The 23110-nt window shown below is 44.9% G+C and overlaps 1 protein-coding gene across 1 annotated transcript in view; it reads left to right on the top strand.

Annotated features, from left to right (window-relative positions):
• Positions 1-23110, top strand: part of COG5 (component of oligomeric golgi complex 5) — a 354414-nt gene that overhangs the window by 202663 nt on the left and 128641 nt on the right. Inside the window, exon 8 of the mRNA XM_090042028.1 lies at positions 21353-21518. Coding sequence (XP_089898154.1) covers positions 21353-21518 — 166 coding nt within the window. The remainder of the gene's footprint in view (positions 1-21352; positions 21519-23110) is intronic.

Here is a 23110-nt window from a genome sequence, read left to right as displayed (position 1 = left end):
CACCACCTATGCTTGTGTGTACTGTCTGCTGTTGGTGAGTACCAAAATTGTCTTGTAAAAGTGGTAGAAATGGGTCTGGGGGTCAGTACCGTTGAGGTCTTGGAACGTATCCCTATTTGTTACATTGGAAAGCAGATTCCCTTCAGGTGATTTTGAGTTATGCGCTGTTTTCCAGGAGTGTATATACAACATAAAGCAAGGGAAACCTATACTCCCCCCAGCTTGGTGTCATTTGCAGACTTGCTGAAGGTGCACTGTATGCCATCTTCCGGGTCATTGATAAAGACAAACCAGACCCAGGACTCACTTCTGAGGCACTCCACTTGAGTTGCCACCTAGACATTGAGCCTTATGCTGCATCCAGTTTTCTATTCACCTTACAGTCCATTCATCCAGCCCATACTTCCTTAGCTTGCCTGCGAGAATGTTGTGGGAGACCATATCAAAAGCCTTGCTAAAATCAAGGTGCCAGTCACATCCACTGGTCTCCCCACATCCACAGAGCCAGATATCTCATCATAGAAGGCAATCAGGTGGTCAGGGCATGACTTGCCCCTGGTGAATCTATGCTGACTGTTCCTAATCACCTTCATCTCTTCCAAGTGCTTTGAAATGGAGCAGATCCCCAAGGAATCCATGATTTTTCCAGACACTGACGTGAGGTTGATTGGTCTGTAGTTTCCTGGATCCTCCTTTTTCCCTTTCTTAAATACGGGCACTATGTTTGCCCTTTTCCTGTCATCCAGGACCTCCCCTGATTGCTATGAGCTTTCTAAGATGATGGCCAGCAGCTCTGCAGTCACATCAGCCAACTCCCTCATTACAGATCCTGGTTTTCCCTGATAAAAAAAATGGCAAATTCTCTATAAAAAAAAATCACAAATTCTCTAATAAAAACCTCCAAATCTGTGATTAAAATTAAAGGCCCACCCACAGCCCTCCTGGCCCTGTGGGTGCCCCTTGTCCCCCACCCACAGCCCCTGCTCTCCCACCTGGGTCCATAGCCCCCTGTCTCCTCTCCCCTCTGCTGTGGGCTTGGGTGAGGTGGCTCCCTGCCACTGCACAAACTCCCAGGGGGCTGAGGGGATCCGTGCCCCTCAGATATGTATGCGATGCAGGTGCAGGTTGCAGGCTCGGGCTCCTGCCTTACTTTTCTCACCCAAGGCCTCTGCAGCCCAGCAGGCACGACCCAGAGTGACAGGGAGCAGAGGAGCCACACAGAGAGGCTGCTCCCTGCTGCGAGCTCTGCACTGCCCCAGTGACATGCCCCCTGCGCACAGGGCTGCAGTGAGAGCAGCAGCGTGGATCTGTGCCCCTCAAAACAACGGCACAAGCAAGAGGGCAACACCTGGTCATGCCTGCTGAGCTATGGAGGCCCTGAGAGAGGGAACAGGGTGGGAGCCTGAGCCCTCAGCCAGTGCCTACCCTGCATACAGATCTGGGGGGTGCAGGTCTCTCCTGCCCCCCGGGAGTACACGTGGCAGCAGGAAGCCAACCCTCTCTCTCCCCTGGACAAGCCACCCATGGCCCCATCCTGCTTCCCACTGGGGCCCTGTAGCCGCACATTGCGGCCCCAAGCTCCAAGCTCTGCCTGGCTGGGCAGCAGCCCCAGCCATGCCCAGATCTCTCCCTCCCTCCAGGAGCCTCAATCCCTCTCTCCCCGCCCACTTATCTGTGAGAGCTGCTCTGCTGGCTGCTGGGGCCATGTGCATGTTGATGCATGTGGCGCCCCCTGTCGCACCTTCCTCCTGCTCCCTCCCAGCTCCCTGCAGGCAGGAACTTCCATAGCCTGCAGTGAGTTCATTGCAAAATTGCAACATGTGCAGGTTTCTCTGGTAAAACACAAAATCCATGTTTGGCTCTAGTAAAAGATAAAATCCATGGTTTACTTCATTTTCCTGTGGGAAACGGAAAACCCAGATCCCTGCTCATTACCCTCGGGTGCATCCTGTCTGTCCCCATGGACTTGTATATGTTCGGCTTTTCTAAATAGTCCCTCACCTGTTCTTGCACCACTGAGGGCTGCTCACCTTCTCCCCAGTTTGTGCTGCCTGATGCAGTAGTCTGGGAACTGACCTTGTCTGTGAAGACTAAGGCAAAAAAGGCACGGAGTATATCAGCCTTTTCTGAACTCTCTATCAGGTTGCTTCCCCCATTCAGTGAGGGACCCACACTTTCCCTGATCCTCTTCTTGCTACCAACATACTTGTAGAAACCCTTCTTGTTACCCTTCACATCCCTTGCTGGCTGCAATTCCAGTTGCGCTTCAGCCTTCCTGACTTCATCCCTGCATATCTGAGCAATGTTCTTATACTCATCCCTTGTTACTTGTCCAAGTTTCCACTTCTTATAAGCTTCCTTTTTGTGATTTAGTTGACTGAAGAGATCCCTGCTAAGCCAAGCTCATCTTCTGTCATACTTGCTAGTCTTTCTGCACATTGGGGTGATTTGTTCCTGCACGCTCAGTAAGACTTCTTTAAAGTGCAGCCAGCTCTCCTGGACTCCTCTCCCCACAGTCTGGCTTCCCAGGAGATCTTGCCCATGAGTTCCCTGAGTGAGTTGCAGTCTGCTTTTCTGAAGTCCCTGGTCCTTACTCTGCTGCTCTCCATCCTTCTTTCCTCAGGATCCTGAACTCAGTCATCTCATGGTCACTGCTGCCCAAGTTGCCATCCACTGCTACATTCCCCACCAGTTCATCCCTCTTTGTGAGCAGCAGATCAAGAAGAGCACAGCCCCTATTTGGCCACTCTTAACACTTGCACCAGCAAGTTGTCCCCAGTACTCTCCAAAAAAATCCCTGGATTACCTGTGCACTGCTGTATTGCCCTCCCAGCAGATGTCAGGGTGATTGAAGTCCCCCATGAGAACCAGGACTTCTGATAGAGAACCTTCTGCTACCTGTTTAGATTTTTTTCCCCCCCAAAATGTGATATTTTGTAAAGAAAGTGTAATAGTTCTGGGTGGTAGCTAAAATCTGCTAGCATTCAGTTTAAATTTTACATTTTAATATAACCAAGAGCCCTTTTTTCCTCACGAATAAAATAATGTGGTGTCACTGTAAACTTACTATGGTAAACTAAAAATTCCAGCAGTTTAATAAATTATGAATTTTGATCCCTGAAGTCATTTTGTCTGTCCATACCTGGAGTTGCTGAGCTTTTCTAACTACACCTGATTGAACTCTTTCAATTGTTTTAAGACTGTCTCGAATTACTGTTCATCATGTTTCTTTGTAATTTTGTAGTGTCTCCCCAGCATAATGACGTTGTGGTGACCAATTAGAAGTCTAGAGGGATCCCTTTGGAGCTAACTGAGTTTGTAAAAACATCTGCTAAAAGCTTCTTTAATTTCTAAACTAATTTCTTTCAACACTGTTGTATTACTTTTATCTTGTGTCTCTTGTGCCTGAACACTCTAAGGACATTGTAACTTTTTAATAACCAGTTTGCTTCTTTAACAGCTCCAAAATTCTTCATCTGTTGCCTGTATGCATGGGAAAGATGGTAGCACAAATATTCTTCGGCAGCATAGCATCTTGTGCCACCCTGCTACAGATATTCTTCAGTACTTTTTTCATCATTAGTTGTCACGTGTCCTCTATTGAGCAATTTAGTGTGTTTTTAAAAAATCCGAACCCTGGCTCGTAAAGGTAATATCTTTTCCCCTCTTATTTAGTCCCTGATTAGGATTTTTAACTTGTCTGATCATATTCATATATAGTTGTCTTTTAATATGTAATAAATGTATAGAGGTGATGATAATGATTGATTGATTGATTGATAGATTTTGAGGTGTTAGGTGGTTTGGGAAAGTTACACAATACTTGGGTTTGCAAGTTATGAAGACTTTATATGTAGCAAAAGTACTTGCTTTATTCCAAAGGGAATGGTTCCAACTTCAGCTTTTTTTACAGCAGCCTTGCAAGCAGATTTGGTATAAGCTTCAGAGAAGTTCATTTTTTTCAGCTGAGTGACGATACTTTTGAAAACTGCTAGAGAAAGTAGAGATGTGGAAACAAATAACAACCTCAAGTAATGAACAACTTGAGATCCTATCCTTAAATTTTTCTTAATCCACCTAGCAATCCAATTTCATTTTCATTTTCAAAATGTTTCCTGTTTATCTTATGTAACTTGAACAAAATACTGTCCTAGCTCATCCCTACAAGTTATTTTTGTCTGCATGCCTCTAATGCAAGGCAGCTATTTGTAAAGTCTGGTATTTACATGAACATATCTTGGTCTTAGGCCAATTTATTGTAATCATTGTTTATTATTTTTTACTCTTTTCATTTGAAACTGCTACTGAAGCTTATTCCACCTGTCTTATGCCTACATATATTTTGTAGCCATTCTGTGTATGTGTGTGTGTTGCTACAACCTGATCCATGCTGCTAAGACTCTTTTTTATAAATTTTATAAATTTTAACACATTATCTTCCAATTAATAGTTTTATTTTTATTGTATTTCTCCTTTTGAACTTTACTGGCTGGTCATCTTCATATCTTAGTTCCTACAATCTGTTTTAAGTAGTGGCAAAAATTTGTTATATAGTTGTATAGTTCTTACTTCCCTCCCTACCACCATTATTCAAATGCTTCCCTGGAGTTACAAGTTATAGGCACTAGCTTTGTGGTAATAAACCAGAAAACATCATGTCTGTAGGAAATCCTAAAGGAGAATGAATAGAGTTGGTTTGGAAGAATAGAAATAAGTGGTATGTATGTTCCTATCCTCCCCAATATATTGGATTGCTTTTTAAAATTAGTTTAAAAGAAATAAAAAAAGAGCTTAGAACCAAGCCAGTACAGTATGAAATAGCAAACCAAGTTACATTAGTCCCTTTACACTAGCCCTATGGTCAAGCAGGGCTGTTTTGCCTCTGCTTTATGATTTTGTATCCCTGTGATGTTCACTGTTAACTTTTCTTCTTTTGATTGTTGTTAAACAGTCATGAGTGGCTGTGTCATTTTAGCTGTTCCTGCAGAATGGAAAAAAATGTGGCATAAAAAGGAGATGCAGATTTATACAAGATCACTATCTTGCCAGCCATATGAGAGAGAAGGATTTGAAATCTGATTATTTAATACAATAATGCCATTAGGAGGGGCATTAGCTCTGTACCTGGATAATGCTATTTAGTCCTGAAGTCAGTTTTGAATATTTCACCATACTGTCGGTTGTCTTACCTCATTCTGTTTCTAGAGATGTTTCATTTCTTGGTCTTTTATTCTTTAGGTTGACAAGGACTAGGAAATTCAGCCCTTGGTAGGCTTATTGAAGTATAAACCATCTCCCCCTTCCTCATTTAAGCAAAGCTATGGACAACCATTTCTTAGTAGCACTACAAAGTGCTTTAGCCTAGAAAAAGATAGTGCTAGGTAGGTGTACAAGCATTCCAGCCCTCATGGCTGGAGAGCTACAAAGTCACCTCAAAGACAGGGGTTGAGGGTGGTGCGGGTGTTAAAGTACATGGTTGATAGCCCAGAGGCTGCAGGTTTGAGGTCATAGCAGAAATGTGCATGGCACAGCCCTGTCAGATTCTAGTGAATCTGCAAATTCTACTAAATACCTTGTCACAAGAACATGAAAAAGATGAGCTTTTCAGTCAGGGGTTAATAGTGGGCTGCTTCTTAGGTCCTCATACCCCCAAGGGTGCCCAGGCACTAACAGTCTGTCCTTTCCTCTGCTGGTGATCATTTGGCAGCTGCTGAAAAGCAGCACCTCTAAAAGGTAGCGTGCCACAGATTGTGCAGATGGCAGGGGAGAGGAGAACTACTGTCCTTGCCCTGCCACTCCTGGTAGTGCTGCTGCTGCAGAAGCACCAGTTCTTGCTGGTGCTCTGGTGGCAGTGGTGGGAACTCCTGGTGCTCTGGCACTGTCACCACTGCTAGGACCCTGGCAAGCTCTGGTGCTCTGGCCACAACAGTGGCAGTAGCGGAGTCCCAGGAGAGGGTCCTGAAAGCTCACTGCTGGGCAGGCTGTTAGAGCCCACTGCTCTCCCTCCCCCACTTGAAAAGAGAGGGAAAGAGAGCAGAGGACTATGAGATGCTGGGTATCTTAGAGACACCTGTAGTCCTACATGTACTTAAGGGACATTACATATAAAACATTGATATAACATTGATATCAATTGTGCACAGAGCTATAAAAACATGGTGCTACAGAGATGTTCGTGTTCCAAACAGCACTTGTAGAACAGTATTCACTTTTCCTTAGTATTTTTTTCACTTGTTATAATGGCCAGGCTTGAGCAAATGAGTGAGTTTCCTTGCTTGAAAGTAGTCAGTTTTCCCTCCTTGCTTTCCTTACAATTCGGCATTACAGCAACAGCTCACCAAAACTCCCTTAGTGGTAAATTGCTACATGGGTTTGGGGACATGGAATAGAGTGGATGGGCAGGTGGGAAGGGTCTCCATGGAGATTGGCCAAGACACCCACAGGCAGGGTGCACTTGGCTGAGCAGATGGGATGGGGATCCAGCCTCAGCCTAGCCCTCCTGCCCACCCATCCCACTCCCAGACACCACTCCCCACTTTCCTGCCCACAGCCCCACCAATCCATTTGGCCAAGTGCACCCTGCTCACAGGGGTCCCAGGCCAGTCTCCATGGAGACTCTGCCCAATCACATGCTCCAGCCAGTGCCCCTAGTAGTGGGTGCAGGGTGGATGGGCTGGGATACCTGGGTAGTTGGTCCATGTTTAGCAGTCATACTGGTAATGGTAGCCAAAAGGAGTTGCTGCTGCTACTACTGCAGCTGCTAGGAAGCTGAATCCAGCCATTGCACCCCCACACCCCCACAGTGCGCCCGGAAGCAGTGGCACTGGCTGCATGCACCATACCACAGGCCAGAAAAAATCCCTTAGCATGCCAGATCCGGCCCAAAGGCCATATTTTGCCCACCCCTGCGTAAGCACTGTCATTAAGATCACGTGTGAGCTTGTATTTGGTTGTATAATAGTTTTGAAACCATAATACCACATGTAGCCAACTGGAATTGATTGCGGAACTGGTTCAGAGCCTGTTAACCACTAAGCTGGTGGAGATGGTGTATTTGTAGGGACATAATACTTTTATTTTGGTAGAAGGATGGACTTGTGTTCAAACACACCTGTCAGGGAAGAATCTTTCTTGTGAGGCAGTCAGCTCTGAGGATGGTAGAAAGTGGCAAAAAGAGGTTAAAAATAACTAAATTGAAGGGCTGAGTTGGGACTGTTCTGTTGCAGAATTGAATGTAGGCTTCCCCTTTTATTAGAAAAACTATATTAAAAATTCCTTGCCAAATGTTTTTTAATATTTAAAGTCATTATCAAAAATGCTCAGGGGGGTTTTATTGATTGATAAGCTGCCTGTGTAAAGGTACATTGTGATGGAAATTGCAAGTAACATCTCATGCAAGCAAAATTACCTGATAAGCCAGATGCACAAACATAATTGAAACAGTTTCCCATCATAGCAAGTTCAGCATCAAATTAAATTACTTACTATTATATACATATCAAAGGCGCTCTAAGGTGCCATTTTGGAAGCTGTCTTTTACAAAGGACTCACTGTATTATCTCGCATACCACATCCCCCAAATAAGATAGCATGTTGTTTTTGGAAGGCAGAATGTAGAAAGGATTTTTTCAGTCATGGCCTAGAGCTAGCTTCTTCACGAAGGTGATGTGCAATAAGATGGCTGCCAGAGTCTTTGTCCCTTCCAGGAAGCAAGAGGGCACACAGTCCAGTTTAACCCTTTCACAACTGCTCTAAAATTGACACCAATTTTTGGCAATTTTTATCCCATAACAGGGGTGTGATGGATATGTTGTACTGTGGTGAGTGCCATCAGCAGTATCTTGGGATATGGGCTTTTTTGTGATATTTCTATGTTAATTGTGTTCCTGTTGATATAATATTATGTGATTTGGTTTACATTTTTAAGCTGTAAATAGGCTAAAGGATTAAGTGCCAAGGCTGGCTATCTTTGGGATGAGAGAAGATGAACCTTTGGCATCAACTAGGGTATCCAACCCAGGAAAAATTGTTTACTGACAACCTGCCAGCTTTTTACTGACAGCCAAACTTTTTTACCGATGCATGCTTTTACTGATATATGTTTTACATTTGGTAAATACAACTCTTTTGGCAGGCCATGTCCAGCTGCCAGGCCCCAGTTAGAAGGGCTGGATTCAAATTTAGGGATTTAACATCAACCATAGTAAAAAAAGTTTGGTTGTCAGTAGAAAGCTTGCAATAAAAAATGTCTTTGGTTTGGCAGCCCTGTTTGACTGCAGCAATGGTTTGATACTGTGCTTTCCCCCCACCCCTCTTCCAGGGACCCCCCTACTTACCCCTACGCCCAAATGCCCCTGTGTGCACCTTGCTCCCTGCCCCCCACTAGCCCACCCCCTAGTTTTACTTCCATTGGCCCCACTTCTACCATCCTGACATGAATTCCCGAAGAAGCCTGTCTATGATCCAGCAGTATTATAGGCAGCCTGGGATACAGCAGCAGTAGCAGCACATGACTGAAAGAATGCTACCTGCATGACAATGGAAGAGCAGGCTAGAAATAGGCAGTTTTGTAACCAGGGTCGGATTACCCATAAGGCAAAGTAGGCATGTGCCTAGGGTTGCTGACATACCAGGGGCACTGCCATTCTAGTGTTGCAGTTTTTTTATGGAAGTAAAAAATATATATATATATAGTATATAGTATTATAAATAGGGACAGGAAACCAGTGCATCAATTCCCATATACCACAATACATGCTTAAAACCTGTCGGTTGGACTACCCACAGTACAGGTGACCACTAGATATTGATATATCATTGGCTTGGAAAAAACAAAAGTCAGAGTAGATAGGTGGTGCTGAAGATCATGTGCATAGGGGTATGTGAGGTGTAAATCCAGCCCTGCTGGTAACTATGGTTCTAGTTCCTGGCCAAAAGAATCTGGGGACTGAGACAAGTGGATGAGCTCTGGGGAGCTGGAGACACTGGATAGGGGACAGCTGAGTAATTTTGGGGGTGCTCAGGGCAGTGTGAGCTGTATTGGAAGAGAGGGACTGCTTATCCCTGTTGGAGGAGACAGAGAGCCTCTGGCTGGCTGGCCTTTGCCCCAGTAAATGTCTTTACAGAAGAGATCTTCTGCTGTGCTGCTTGGAACTGAGCTGCACTGCAGCCCCCAAAAAGAGATGAAGTCCCTCTCCCAAGAGCAGAACTGGATGCTTGTTGCTTGATTCAGAGCTACAGGGAGAGGGAGGGACTGAAAGGCCAGGATCCTCAGAATGTGGAAGGAGCCTGGGCTCCCACTCTTCTCTCCCCTCCCCGCTCTAGCAGCCAAACCTGGGCTGGTTTTTGGGGATACGCTGTGGCTAAATCAAGCCACAGAGGTCTCAAGCACGTACTTATAAACTAGTCAGGAGGGATCAGCAGGCATTGGAGGAGTCCCTGTTCCCCCAAGCACCGCCAGGAGTGACCAGCAGTAGTGGTCACAAGCTGGCAGAGGGTAGATTTAAGCTTGATATCAGGAGATGCTACTTCACGGTAAGGGCGGCTAGGATCTGGAACCAACTTCCAAGAGAAGTGGTGCAGGCTCCTACCCTTGGGGTTTTTAAGAGGAGGTTAGATGAACACCTTGCTGGGGTCTTTCCTGCCATGGCAGGGGGTCGGACTAGATGATCTACTCAGGTCCCTTCTGACCCTAGAAACTATGAAACTACCCCCTGTAGGGCACTCTGTAACACTCAGTAAAACACCCCTGTTATAAGATAAAACTTGCCAAAAACTGATGCCTCCACACGGTGAAGTTCTGGCAAAGAAAAATTGGCCTCCTCTCTTAATACACATGCACCAGTTTGGGAGGGCTGATTTTGAAGGAAAAGCCGTATGCCATTTATGAGTAAATACAGTCTACTGTTGCATCTAAAATGTATTTAGCTGAGCAGTACTTAACCTCCAGTCCACAGCCCAGATCTGGGTCTGGAACTTCGTTGGGGGCGTGCCGACGGCATTCATAGATTTCATAGACATCAGGTTTGGAAAGGATCTTGGAAGATCATTGAGTCCAGCCCCCTGCCTCAGGGGCAGGAAATCAGTTGGGGTCACAGGATCCCAGCAAGATAAAAGTCCAATTGTCTCTTAAAGGAGTCCAGAGTAGGTGCTCGCACCACCTCTGGCGGCAGTCTGTTCCAGACCTTGGGGGCTCAGACAGTAAAGAAGTTCTTCCTTATGTCCAGCCTGAAACAGTCTTGGAGAAGTTTGTGACTTGGAGAAGTTGTGACTGTTTGACCTTGTCATTCCATGGGGCACTCTGGTGAACAGGTTTTCCCCCAAATCCTGAGGTACACCCCTTATATACATATAGGCAGCCACCAGGTCCCCCCTGAGCCTGTGCTTTTCCAAGCTGAAGAGTCCCATAGCTCTCAGCCTCTCATCATAAGGCCTGTTTTCCTGTCCTGTGATTGTGTGTGGCTCTCCTCTGGACTCTCTCAAGCTTCTCCACCTCCTTTTTAAATTGTGGAGCCCAGAACTGGTTACAGTACTCCAGCTGCAGACTCACCAAGGCTGAGTACAGTGGGAGGATGACATCCTGGGATTTGCTAGAGAAGCATCTATGGATGCAAGTCATAGTTTAGCTCGCTTTGCCAGCTCACTTTGCCGGCAGCATCACATTGGTGGTTCATATTGATCTTGTGGTTAATCACAACCCCAAGTCCCTTTCGGCCATGGTGCTAGCAAGCATAGCACTGCCAAGCCTATAAGCATGCTGCAGGTTTTTCTTCTCAGGGTGGATTACCTTGCATTTTTTGGTGTTGAAGGCCATCAGGTTTTCATCCGCCTCTTTTCCGAGCCTGTCAGGGTTGGTCTGGATCACCCTCCTATCCTCAGGTGTGGATGCTTTACCCCAAAGTTTGGTGTCATCAGCAAACTTGGCCAGTCCACTTCTGACAGCAGTGTCCACATCATTAATGAAGATGTTGAAAAGAATATGTCCAAGGACAGAGCCTTGGGAAACCTCACTAGTCATGGCACACAATGATGATTGACTTGTGTCAACTACGACTCTTTGGGTCCAACCTTGATGCCAATTCCCCAGCCAGAGGACTGCGATGTAGCCGAGGCCACAGTTGGCCAGTTTTTCTATAAGACGATTGTGGGATGCCAGATCGAAAGCTTTTTTAAATTCGAGATATATGACGTCAGTCTCTTCTCTCTTGTCCAGGTGATATGTCACCTGGTCATAGAAGGAGATGAGATTGGTCAGGCAAGACCTACCCACAACAAACCCATGCTGGCTATCCCTCAGGAAATTGCCATCAGCTAGTTTGTCAAGAATGGTCTCTTTGATGATTTTCTCCAAGATCTTCCCCAGGATAGAGGTCAGGCTGATGGGCCTGTAGTTCCCCGCATCTACTTTCCTCCGTTTCTTGAAGATAGGCACCGCGTTCGCCTTCTTCCAGTCTTTGGGCACTTCACCTGAGCACCATGAGTTCGTGAAGATCCATGCCAGTGGCAAAGCTATGATGCTTACCAGCTTCTTAAGTACCCTGGGGTGTAAGCTCTCTGGGCCAGCTGACATGAAGGTGTCCAGCCTCTCAAGGTGTTCCTTCACGTGGTCAACATTGATGAAGGGGACAGTTCTCCCTCACCCTGGGTGTCCCATACTGTATTGAGCATGGCCATCCCTTGGGGCTGGTGAAAAACTGATGCAAAATACCTGTTAAGTAGGTTGGCTTTTTCCTGGGCGTCAGTTGTCAGTTGACCCATATGGTTTAGCAGGAGTCCAACGTTACCCTTGCTTTTCCTCCAGCTCCCCACATGTAAAAAAGGACTTTTTATTGTCCTTGATATGTGTAGTGAGCTGGAGTTCAGTCACAGCCTTGGCTTTCCTGGTTTGCTCCCTACAGGTCTGGACCAGTGCATAGTACTCCTTCTTTGGGGTGGATTCAGCCTTCCATCCTTTATAGGTCTTTCTTTTTCCTGGAAGCTCAAGCAATATCTATCCCGTCTCAGAGGAAAGGCAGCAAAAGGGCAGAAATATTGCTTGAGCTTCCAGGATCGCTCCCTTAAGGAGCAACCATTCTTCTTGAACTCCCCTCCTGTTTGGGTCATGACAACCATGCACTACCTTGCAGCCTCAGCTAGTTCCTTGCCGAATTCCTAGTCAAGCTCTTGATCCTGGCTAGGAGGTCTGTAGTAGACTCCCACCATTGTGTCCCCTGTGCCATGTTTACCATGGATTTTGACCTAGAGAGTCTCCAATTGTCTCCCCTGGGTGCCAGTGTCAGCTTGCAGGGACGCATAGCTTTCCTTGACAATAGAGAGCTACCCCCCTGCCTCTTTTGTTCACATGATCTCTCTTATACAAGGTATAGGTCTATACCTGTGGCACAGTCACAGGTAGAGTCCCACCAGGTCTCTGTTATCTCTATGAGATCATAATCCTTTTTGGTTTAGCAGGAGGACCAGTTCCTCCTGTTTGTTTCCCAAGTTCCTGGCATTGGTGTACAGGCACACGAGTGTCTCAGTGGGGGCCCTTGCCCTCCCTACAGATTTCTCTGGGGCTGGGGTAGGGATGGGTTCCCTTGAGTGCCTTAGCCTGCTGGGTTTACAAAAGTTGCCCAATGGGCTTGCAGTGGCAGTAATTCCCCCAACCCCCAGTGGGCTTAGTTTAAAGCCCGGTCAAGTAGGTCAGTCAGTCTGGGTGAGAACAGCCTCCTCCCCAGAAGAGCGAGGTGGAGGCTGTCTCTTCCCAGCAGACCACTGCCATCCTCACCAAAGAGTGGACTGTGATTGTGGACGCTGAAGCCTTCGTGATGACACCAGTGCTGCAGCCTCTGATGGACTACCTCAACCTGTGTCTCACTTGTTAGTCCATGACCCAAAACTAGGAGGAGCCAGGAAAAGGCCACCTGTGCCACCAACCCCCTAAGCCCTGCTCCCAGATCCCTATAGTCTCTCATGACCTGGCTGGGATTGCTCCAAGCCACGTCATTTATGCCCACATGGATAAGGAGCATAGGGTAGTGGTCAGAGGGCTGGAGAATCTTTGGGATCCTCTCAGCTATGTCCTGGGTGGAGGGCCCCGGGAAGTAGCAGACCTCCCGGGCTAGGGGGTTGGGGTGGCAGATTGCTCCCTCAGTCCCCCTCAGGAGGGAGTCTCCCATGACGACCACTCTGCATTTCGTCTTAGGAAGAGTAGAGGTGGGTGATCCCCCCTTGCCTGCAGGAGCTGGCATCTCTACAGGCTCTACTGGGGCTGCAAGAGGTTCACCTGTTGTAAAGCCCCAGAGGGGGTGGGACAGTGGGCCTTGGGGCCCCTGACCACCTTGATCCAACCCCATGGCTGGACAGTATGGGAGATCCCTGAGTCCTCCCTTGGCCTGGAAGGTGACCTTGGTCTACCCTCCGCCTTCAACGGGTGAAGGGTCTGCCAGTAGGAGTCTGCTGCCCTGCTACCCGGTTTTTAAATCCATGGGGAGTCCTGCAGGCTGGGTAATGTGGCCCTGTGCACAGAGTTGGGCCTGGGTATGCAGCCACATTTGGGTAAATCAGGTTTGATTGGGGTGGTGGCTCCATCTAGGCACTCAGGGTCAGTCCAGGCCATGTAGCTGCCTTCAGGCATGCATATTTGGGCCAGGGATGCAGTGGCATCCACATGCACGCAGTCAGGCTGGTGCACAGCTGCATTCAGGTGGATGTGAGGCCACTTCCAGGCCCATGGAGTCAGGCCAGTGCATGGCTGAATCTGGCTGCACAGCTTCATGCAGGGTCATGCCTTTGGAGCAACCCCACACCCTGACTCCATGTGGGATCTGACTGGTGTGTGAAATCACACCTGTGGACTGACCCCATGCCGGATCTGGCTCTCAGACCGACCCCAGGCCACTTATCCAACAGGCGTTGCCGAAGGGAATGGCCACCACTGATTTAGTTCCATTGTCTTGACTCTTTAAATTCTTCCACTCTTGTTTGCTATGTTCTGTTCGAGGGTTATGTCACTATATGCTAATGTGGATTATTGGCTTAAATGCTAAGAAAATCTGCTTCATTTCTGTAAACTGCTCATATGAGCAATCTTGTTTACAACATTAAAGCATGTTATGTCAAAATGCAGGCAGAATAATAACATTATTAATTACGTATCTTGTTTTGGTTTGACATAATTAACAAGCCATTTAGATTTGCCCCTTCTGCTGATCTGCATTGTTTTATACTTTTTCCTTCCTTTTGTTTTTGTGCAGGAATGAATATTTTTGGTAACACTTTCATGCTTTGAAAGCATAACATTTTATTTGTAGTACTAGTCAGATGTTCAATAACTAACTAAAATCAAGCTCATTTTCCTCTGCATTCCTGTCACAATCATCTCTGAACAGGGCCATTTGTCCTTTGCAAAATAATAATGACCTTAAATCTAAGTCCCTATTGCTACTTTACAAAACAAATAAAAACCATTTTTGATGTGTGCACTTTAGTGGTGTTATGGAGCCTAAGTGAGGGACTAATTTTGTATCCCCTGGGTGAGAGGTTTCCAAAGTATCATCCCTAGAGCACTTGCTCCAAGAGCTGAATAGTAATGTCATGCTGGTACTTCTGTTTCCATTTGTTAAATGTAATTACAACACAGCTAAGCATGCGTTACTTTCCTAATATTGCAGTTGCATGTAAACAATGGCTATAGCTGCAAGTCATTTCTGTAACAATGATGAATGTATGGTGAAGGTGGCTCACAACTAGGAATAGAGGTGATGGTCCACAGGGCAGTCTCCTCATGGAGAAAAGTTTTGAAAAGCCTGGGAGTAGGGCGACAGTATAAGTTTAAGCTACGTTTCTTAAATGTGAAAAAGAACATTATTCTTCAGTTAGCAAGTTTACATGGGTGACTTCTGGTGAGTTTCAGATAAACAATTTAACATGGATATCAAAAAATTGCTGACAATTGACAGAAAAAAAATTAATTGAGGCGCAAGAGTTGTAACAGTTCTAAGAATGCTGGTGTAAAAACTCAGCAATTTCTTTTTTTAGGTTGGTGTGATAAGCAAAATTAACTATGGACCCTACATGGGTTGATTAGCTCTGTGGGACAGGAATTGACAAAATATTGTTTTCCTCTTCAAAATCATTGCAAAAATGTCATCATATGACTGGAAGGGACCTCCTGAGTTGTATAGGACAGCCCTTTGCTGTCACAGGCAGCCATGCCGTGAAATCCCATTCCTGGCTATATAGTCACTTCTACTGTCCTTGTAATACTTTATCATCTTCTCCCTTGACAGTCACCTACAACAAAGTGGCAAAAGGCAGATCCTGCTTCTCTGTTCCACAAGGGAAACCCTAGAGAAACCCTGCTGGAAAGGGGAAGGGAAGAATGGTTGGGGAGGGAGGCAGATTTGCTTCAGGGACTTGAAAAAGTCCCTGGCAGCTGTTGTTATACACAATCTGCCCATCTTCTGCCCACCCTGTGGTGCTGGTGGCATCTCGCACTCCCCACCTCCCCTTTTTACATTCCTAGATCCCTCCGTGAGGGTAGTCTGTTAAAGAATAATCTGTTGTTATATTGGGACTCTAATGTCCTGACAGAAAAATAATTCTCTTAAGTATTCAGGTAATCCAGAAGAGTCCTTCCTGGGTTTTGAGGCATTTTGAAAGAACAGAATGTGGTCATGCATTTAGTATAAACCATTAAAATCACTTCCCTAGTCAAAGTAGTACTAGGGAGTTCACTTTTGTAATAGAAATGAAATTGATAAAAATTGTGCATTTTGTTTACTTAAAGTTCCCCAAATGTTTGGAAGCTAAGCCTTAAGCTTCGGAGAGATCTTTCCTGTTGTTTCATCAAAGCAGACTTGTTGGTAGTGGAAGTCTGCACAGTTCTGTTTTCAAACTTCTGCTCAGTCTTGTGTTGGTGCTAAACACTGATTCTGAGATGTGTTTGCCTGTTTCCTACTGTTTGTTTTTCTCCTTGCTCTCTAACACGCTCTCTCTCTATAATGCAGTTGTTCCCAGGAGAGATACTGGGTTTTTTTTCTTATCATCCATAAACCTAGAAACTAGCTTTGCATAGAAAGTGCAGTTCCCATGGGATTAATGATGCACCAACTATATGTGCGGCTGTGGGGAAAATAAATGCTAACTATTTTAGATGAGAGAAGACAAGGATATGTGAAGTAGATGGAAAAAACCCCTTTTAATAGAGTATTAGCAGGGTTTGAACATTTCCCCTGATTGGGGCTACTTAGGGCCAAATAACTGGGACATGACTCTCCAACATTACATCCACTCTAATTTAAAAGAATAAGCCAGCGATGTAGTATTTGTTTAATTTCATTTGTAACATTGTCGGTAGATTTGGACATAATTTTTTGCTAAATAATAAATTTGCTAAGAGTTTTTTGTATTGGTTATTCCAAAACTGTTTGTATATTTGGGTTGAATTCACTGGATAGTTGTATCTGGGGGGGAAATGGAACTGCTGGAAGAGGAGTTTTGTTCATAAAATTGCTGGAGGAGATGTTGTCTTCCTTTCCCTGAGTAGCTCAGAGGTTAGAGCACTCACACAGGTTAAATTCCCTCTTATACTTAAAGGGTTTGAACCCATATCACCCACCTTTTAGAGTGGTGGTTAGGGTACTCTCCCATCAGCTAGGCTGGTGCACTCTCCATGTCTGTCACTGATCATGTCATTTTGTATAAATAGTTGAACATTCACTAGAGCAGGAACTGGAACTCAGGTCTTCCACCTCCCAGGTGAGTGTTCCAGCCACCAGACTAGAATCATTTATTTCATCTTTCTTTCTCTAGCTGTAGTTATTTAGTATCTTATGCAAACTGGAACAGCATCAACAGGAAAGATTGAGAGGTCCCCTCCATCCTCACCCCGGAACAGACTATATATAGCCTGCTGGTCAAAGTATTTTACTTGGGAGTGGCTCTGTGAATTTAAATCCTCCCAGCCATACGAAGGTATTCCATATCCCTGAGCAAGTGCTCTAACCGTGGAGATATTGCATAGAAGAGAGCACATCACCAGAAGCACTTGCAGCAACTTCCTCTCCATCCTCATCTTTTGTAAATATAATCCTTCATTTCATTTGCTTTGTTACAAGGCACACAGTGGAATGGAGTTTTCGTCTAGGGAAAAAAATCTGGAAAAAATAGAAAAATAGATCAATTATACACATAACCCTAACAGTCATTCCATTTTCTGTTACAGAGTTTTTAAAAATCTAAATGACTAGTTGAATACTTATTTCGATGTATATAGTTATGCAGCAAAAAAAACCCTTTGGTCTGAATGCAGATCTCCCCTCTGCTTCCCAAGGATTGGTAATGCATACCTTAGCCTAGCAGCAGCTGAAGACAATTTGAAGATCTTTGCGCTGTCCAACCAAGTATATAGTGAACATTTAATTACTTGAAAAGGATATAAATTGAATAATATTATGTCAGACAGCATCATGGCACAGAAATAGCAAAATAAATTATGTTGCAAATTCATCCCCAAAACCTTCAACAAATACTGTTCAGCTAGTCCAAGTTACTGTATCCCCTTTCCTGTCCTAATTTTCCCTTTCTTTTTATCCTGTGATAGGTCAGTGTGTGTTTTTTCCTTCATTTTCTTAGTGACTATTTTGTCATCCCTTTTTCTTCTTCCCTTTTCATTATGGTTTTCTCTGCCTTCCTCCCTTATATTTTCCCTCTCTGGCATTCTTCCCCAGATTGTTTCCTCCTTTACCCACCATAAATACTTTTCTAATTTATCCTACTAATCTTTCGGTCTTTCTTGTTTCACTCCCAACCTAGAAGGGCTGGAAAAGGAAGTGGACAGGGCTGGATTAGGACATTCACACAACTCTAGCCCTAGGCTCAATCCCAGTTTCTGAAATCATGATTGGGATATTTACAGATGCCATGATATCTCTTCCTTCCCCAGCTCCCCCCATTGATAGCCTCCATTGAATAAGGGTTTGATATCTGATCTGATCTCCTTCCACAAATCTTCTGTGAATGCTGTTTGGCAAAACAGCATTTTGTGTGGGTGTGGTAGCAGTTTCCACTGCTCTGTCCTTCCCAAAGTCTCCATTTTGGGTTCTTATTCCAGTGAATAGACTTTGGGCCTGGTTCTGTTCCACCTGTTAGGTATGTAGATAGACTTATGCACCTATGCGTAATTTCTTTGCATTCTTCTAGACTCTCTGAAAAACTATTAAAGCAGTACATGAGTGGGACTTCCCTCTCCTCGGTGCTTTTTGTGACTCAGTCTTAAGGGTATGATGATTGTGTGTTACAAAAACATGTGCATTAATGGATGTTCAGGAACTTGAACAGGGGGGAGTAGAATCACACTTAGGCATCTAAGTGTACTTAAAACACCTACTAGATGAAATAAGATCTGGTCCTTTTGGTGCCTATACACAAGTGCAGAAGCTGCTCTGATGCGCTGGAATTCCAGCGCATCAGAGCAGATTCATGAACAAGCTTTAGTTCAAGCACACCTGCCACCATTTTTAAGCACAGTAACACTGATACACAAGATGCAGTGACACTTTAATTAGAGCACCTCTCAGAGCATCTAATTAAAGCACCACCCTCCTCCCCCCCAACCTCAGAGCACATGTAAAAGTGCCTTTAGTGTCTACCTCTGCTGCTGCTTAGTGGAATTTTTATGGGAGTGAAACTGCAAAAACTTTTGTTAGTTTTTACTCTGTTGTATTTTAAGAAAGCTTGCTGTCACAGACAATAGCATCAGCAGAGGCTATAGAATGGCCTGCCTACACGCTTCAGAAAATACTATGGCTTTGGGTTCATACTCAAGGTTATTGTCAAAACCAGAAGGTTTAGAAATTTCTGGTAAGCTCCTATTCCATCTATCAAGCATATAAGTGGTAATTAGGCATTTAAGTGTGATCTTATTCCATGCTGCTCATACCCCTAACAAACCATTAATACAAAAGGTATTAATACGAAAGGTAGGGGTCGTTTCTACTTTTTGTGACTTAGTTAAGGTGAAGATGAAGGGAGAGGATAAGGAAGGCAAGGGCAGTGCCTGAAATCAGGTTGGCAACTGAAATCAAGGACAATAATAAGTCCTTCTTTAGGTATACAGGGAGCAGGAGGAAGACCAAGGGAAGTGTGCAGTCCTCGCAGAATGGGACAGGACAGCTGATAACAGATAATCAGGAGAAAGCTGAATTCTTTAATGAATACTTTGTGTTGGTGTTCTTGCATGCAAGTGATGGTCACCTACCTGGTCAGATACTGGATGGATGTGGGGGCGAGGGGGCGATTGCCAACCAATGATCAGTGTTGAACTGGTGAGGGAGCACTTAGATCAGCTGAATGTCTTCAAGTTGGCAGGACCAAATGGACTACACCCCAGAGTACTGAGGGAATTGGCTAGAGTCATTGTGGGACTGTTGGCAAAGGTATCTGAAGACTTGTGGTGCTCGGGAGAGGTCCCAGAAGACTGGAAAGGGGCCAGTGTGTTGCCAGTCTTTAAGAATCGGGGGAGGGAACCTATAGCCCAGTCAGTTTGGCATCAGTACTGGGTAAATTTGGGAAAAAATTATCAAGATGTCCATTTGTTAGAGACTGGCAGAAGGCATGATGCTGAAGGATAGCTAACATGGTTTCGTCTGACCAACCTTGTCTCCTTCTATGATCAGGTAATGAACTACTAAGATATGGGAGATGCAGTTGATGTCATATAGTTGGATTTCAAAAAGGCCTTCAATATGGTCTCCCATGACATTTTTATAAAAAAAAAAAAACAACAACCCCAGGGCACTGTGGGCTGGCAGAGTCCATGGTCAGGTGCATTGGGAACTGAATAAGGGGTCAAACCCAGAGAGTGTTAGCAGGATGGGTCTGTATCGTCTTGGCAGGAGGTGGCCAGTGATGTCCCACAGGGTTCAGTTCTTGGCCCCGTGCTGTTCAACATCTTTATCAACAGTTTAGATGACGCTGTGGAAAGCACACTGGCCACGTTTGCAGATGATACTAAGTTATGGGGAAAAGTGGTCATGCTACGGGATAGGATGTGCGTCCAAATGGACCTGGACAAGCTGAAAAGGTGGACAGAGCAGTACTGGATGCAGTTCAGTAAGGATAAATGCAGAGTGCTGCATCTGGGGAGAAGTAACCAGTGACAAGGATATAGGTTAGAAGAAGATGTCCTGGCCAACGTGATGGCTAAAAGGGACCTCGGGGTTATGGTCAATCACAGGATGACAAGAGCCGCCAGTGTGATGCTGTAGTCAGCAGAGCTAATAGCATACTGGTATGCATTAGCTGATGCATTGCAAACAAGGCTAAGGAAGTGATACTTCCCCTGTACTTGGCATTGGTGAGACCCCAGCTGGAGTACTATGTCCAGTTCTGGGCACCATACTTCAAAAAAGACATGGAGAATCTTGAAAGAGTCTGGAGGAGGATACTTTGAAGAAAAACTAAGGGATCTGGGACTGTTCAGCCTGGGGAAGAGAAGAATGAGGTGGGACTTGGTGGCTGTCTGTAAGTATGTAAGGGATGAATATCGGAAGGTGGGAGAAAAACTAGGGCACTCTGGGGAGGACAAGGAGCAATGGCCATAAACTGTTAGAGGATGGTTTCATGTTGGATGTAAGGAAGAACTTCTTTATGATGAGGGTGACCAGAATCTGGAATAGACTTCCCAAGGTGGTGGTGCAGTCCCCAACCTTGGAACTCTTCGAAATGAGACTGGACAGACACCTTGCTGGGATCATTTGATCTTAGCAGTATTCCTGCCCAGAGCAGGGGGGTTGGACTCGATGATCTTTTGAGGTCCCTTCCAGCCCTTAATTTCTATGATTCTGCTGAAGTGCATTACAAAGTGGACACCAAACGAGTGGCTGTAAAACCAGACAGATTTTGTAAAAGTTGATGTCATTCTCCTAGAAATTTGCTCTGCTCTGAGTAAGTTGGATGCATGGATTTTTTTGAGCTTTGTTCACATCTAATCAACTGTTGAGTTCCTATAAGGTAGAAATGTAGCACATGCTGTACATACAAACGAGTCTTACTCCTTACCTTATAACTGGATAAAACCAAGACAGTGAGTGCATGCCTCAAAATTATGTAGTAATTTTCCTCTGTGTGAATTATTGGATTACTAGCTGGTAGCTTGTCCCCAGATGATCACAGTCAGCATTGTTTTCAGCTCACTTGTCATCTTCTTTCTCTTATCTTGTTTCCCAATAAAGAGACCACTGATGTGATAATAAATTAAATGCATCCACAAACTTCTGTAAATGTACAGATTAAAACTTTCTCTCATTGTGGGTAAATAAGGTTACACATAAAGTGATGCTTACCATTCCCCCCCCGCTTATCTCCCTAGAATCCAACTCAAGTGGGAACAGCTCTACAGGTTTTTCATAATCTTGGAACTTTGAAGGATACTATTGCTAATGTAGTGGATGGGTACTGTGCATCCGTGGAGGAGAACATCAGAAACGCTTTGGATATCAAAGTTTTGACTCAGCCTTCCCAGGCAGTTACAAGAGGTGCAGTATGAGTACAGTTTTTCTACTTTACATTTCCAGTTATTTGGCAAAAGTACATTTTGCACCCCCCCGCATCCCATCCATGTTTCAGAGACAGTTTATTGCTTGTATTAACCAGGCCAGGGGGTAAATCATACCCATGGGTGGAGTATGAAAAGGGGGAGGTGCAGATGGCATGGTGCATCATCCCATATAATGGGTGCTTTGCCTCCAGCCTCCAGAGCTGTGTCATCTAGCCCACAGAACTCTCCATGCATCCAGAAATTTGGTAGTAGGGAGCTCTGGGCCCTACATGTTGGACTGGGTGCCTGATCCCAGTGCACAGGGCCAGGCAGAAGTGGCATGGGGCCTCAGGACCCAATCCCAGTGTGGGGAGCTGGGGGGGAACTGTGCCAGGCTCCTGGAGCCCAATCCTGGTGCTTGGAGCAGGAAGGGGATGGTGTCGAATTCCAGGGTGTGATGCTGAGGTGTGGGGCTTGATCTAGCCTGCAGACAGGCTGCATACCACTCATTTGGCGCATGGGGCCAAAAGCTTAAGCAACACTGGCATATAACATAATACATCATTTTTTCCAGGTAGAAAGAAACTAGAAGGTTTACTCATATGCTCGGGAGAAAAGCAATATTAATCAGTTTAAGATTAAAGTAATAACAAACATAACTGAATTGGAATGTGCATTAATTTGATACATTTTACATTTTACATTAAAAAAACCAGATTAAACTAGGCAAAAATTATCAAAATGTTATTTCTTTAGTCCTGTAGTCATTAGAATGAAATGCATATCTCTTTCAGATTCATAAAACAAAATTAAGTGTCTTGAGCATCTTGACCATACATCTAGTATTTCACTGAAAGTTATTTCCATGCCCGAGCTGATGTTCACCTAAGTTAATGTTTCCACATCTAAGTTAATATTTTTAACTAGAGTTGAAAACAGTATGGAGGCCTGTGAAACTTATTTACATTACCAGGAGGAACTAAGAGACAGCAGAATTGCAGAAAAAGAATAGCTTGATTAGTGTGATATTAATACCATTAAAAAGGAGAGAGTGCTGCTAACACCCATGGAATGAAGAGTTTGGAAGGAAGCAGGTAGATTATAGTGAGCCAGAAAGTCAAGTGACTCCTTCACTGCAGCTTGAATAGAAATGCTGCTGCCACTGCCAGGCATTTTCTTTTAAACTTTGGGTGAAAATCAGGAATCAAAGGGGTTCAAATCACCACTGAACCCCCCTCAAATAGTCCCCTGGGCATATCCTAGAGCAGTGGTTCTCAATCTTTTTAGACTCAAGGCATCCCTGAACAGGTTTCAGGCACCCCTTGGAAAATGACAACTCTTGATTTTCACTCTTTGTTTTTTACTACAGAAAAATAATGGAGCAATTTTTCTTGCTTTCTGGGCAAGGAACTCAGAGATACCAGAGCGATGGATTTCTATTTGAAATCTCTGGGTTTATCTTGTGAATCATGTTTGCAAACCTAACAGCACTAACATTGAATGGCACCCTCTGGCACTCTTGAATAGATATCAAGGCACTACAAGGTGCCATGGTACACTGGTTGAGAATCACTGCTCTTGAGTAGGCAT

Source organism: Crocodylus siamensis, chromosome 4 (genome assembly GCF_052110815.1).
Source record: "Crocodylus siamensis isolate JL-2025a chromosome 4, ASM5211081v1, whole genome shotgun sequence".
Taxonomy (NCBI): domain Eukaryota; kingdom Metazoa; phylum Chordata; order Crocodylia; family Crocodylidae; genus Crocodylus; species Crocodylus siamensis.
This window is presented reverse-complemented; position numbering and strand designations above follow the sequence as displayed.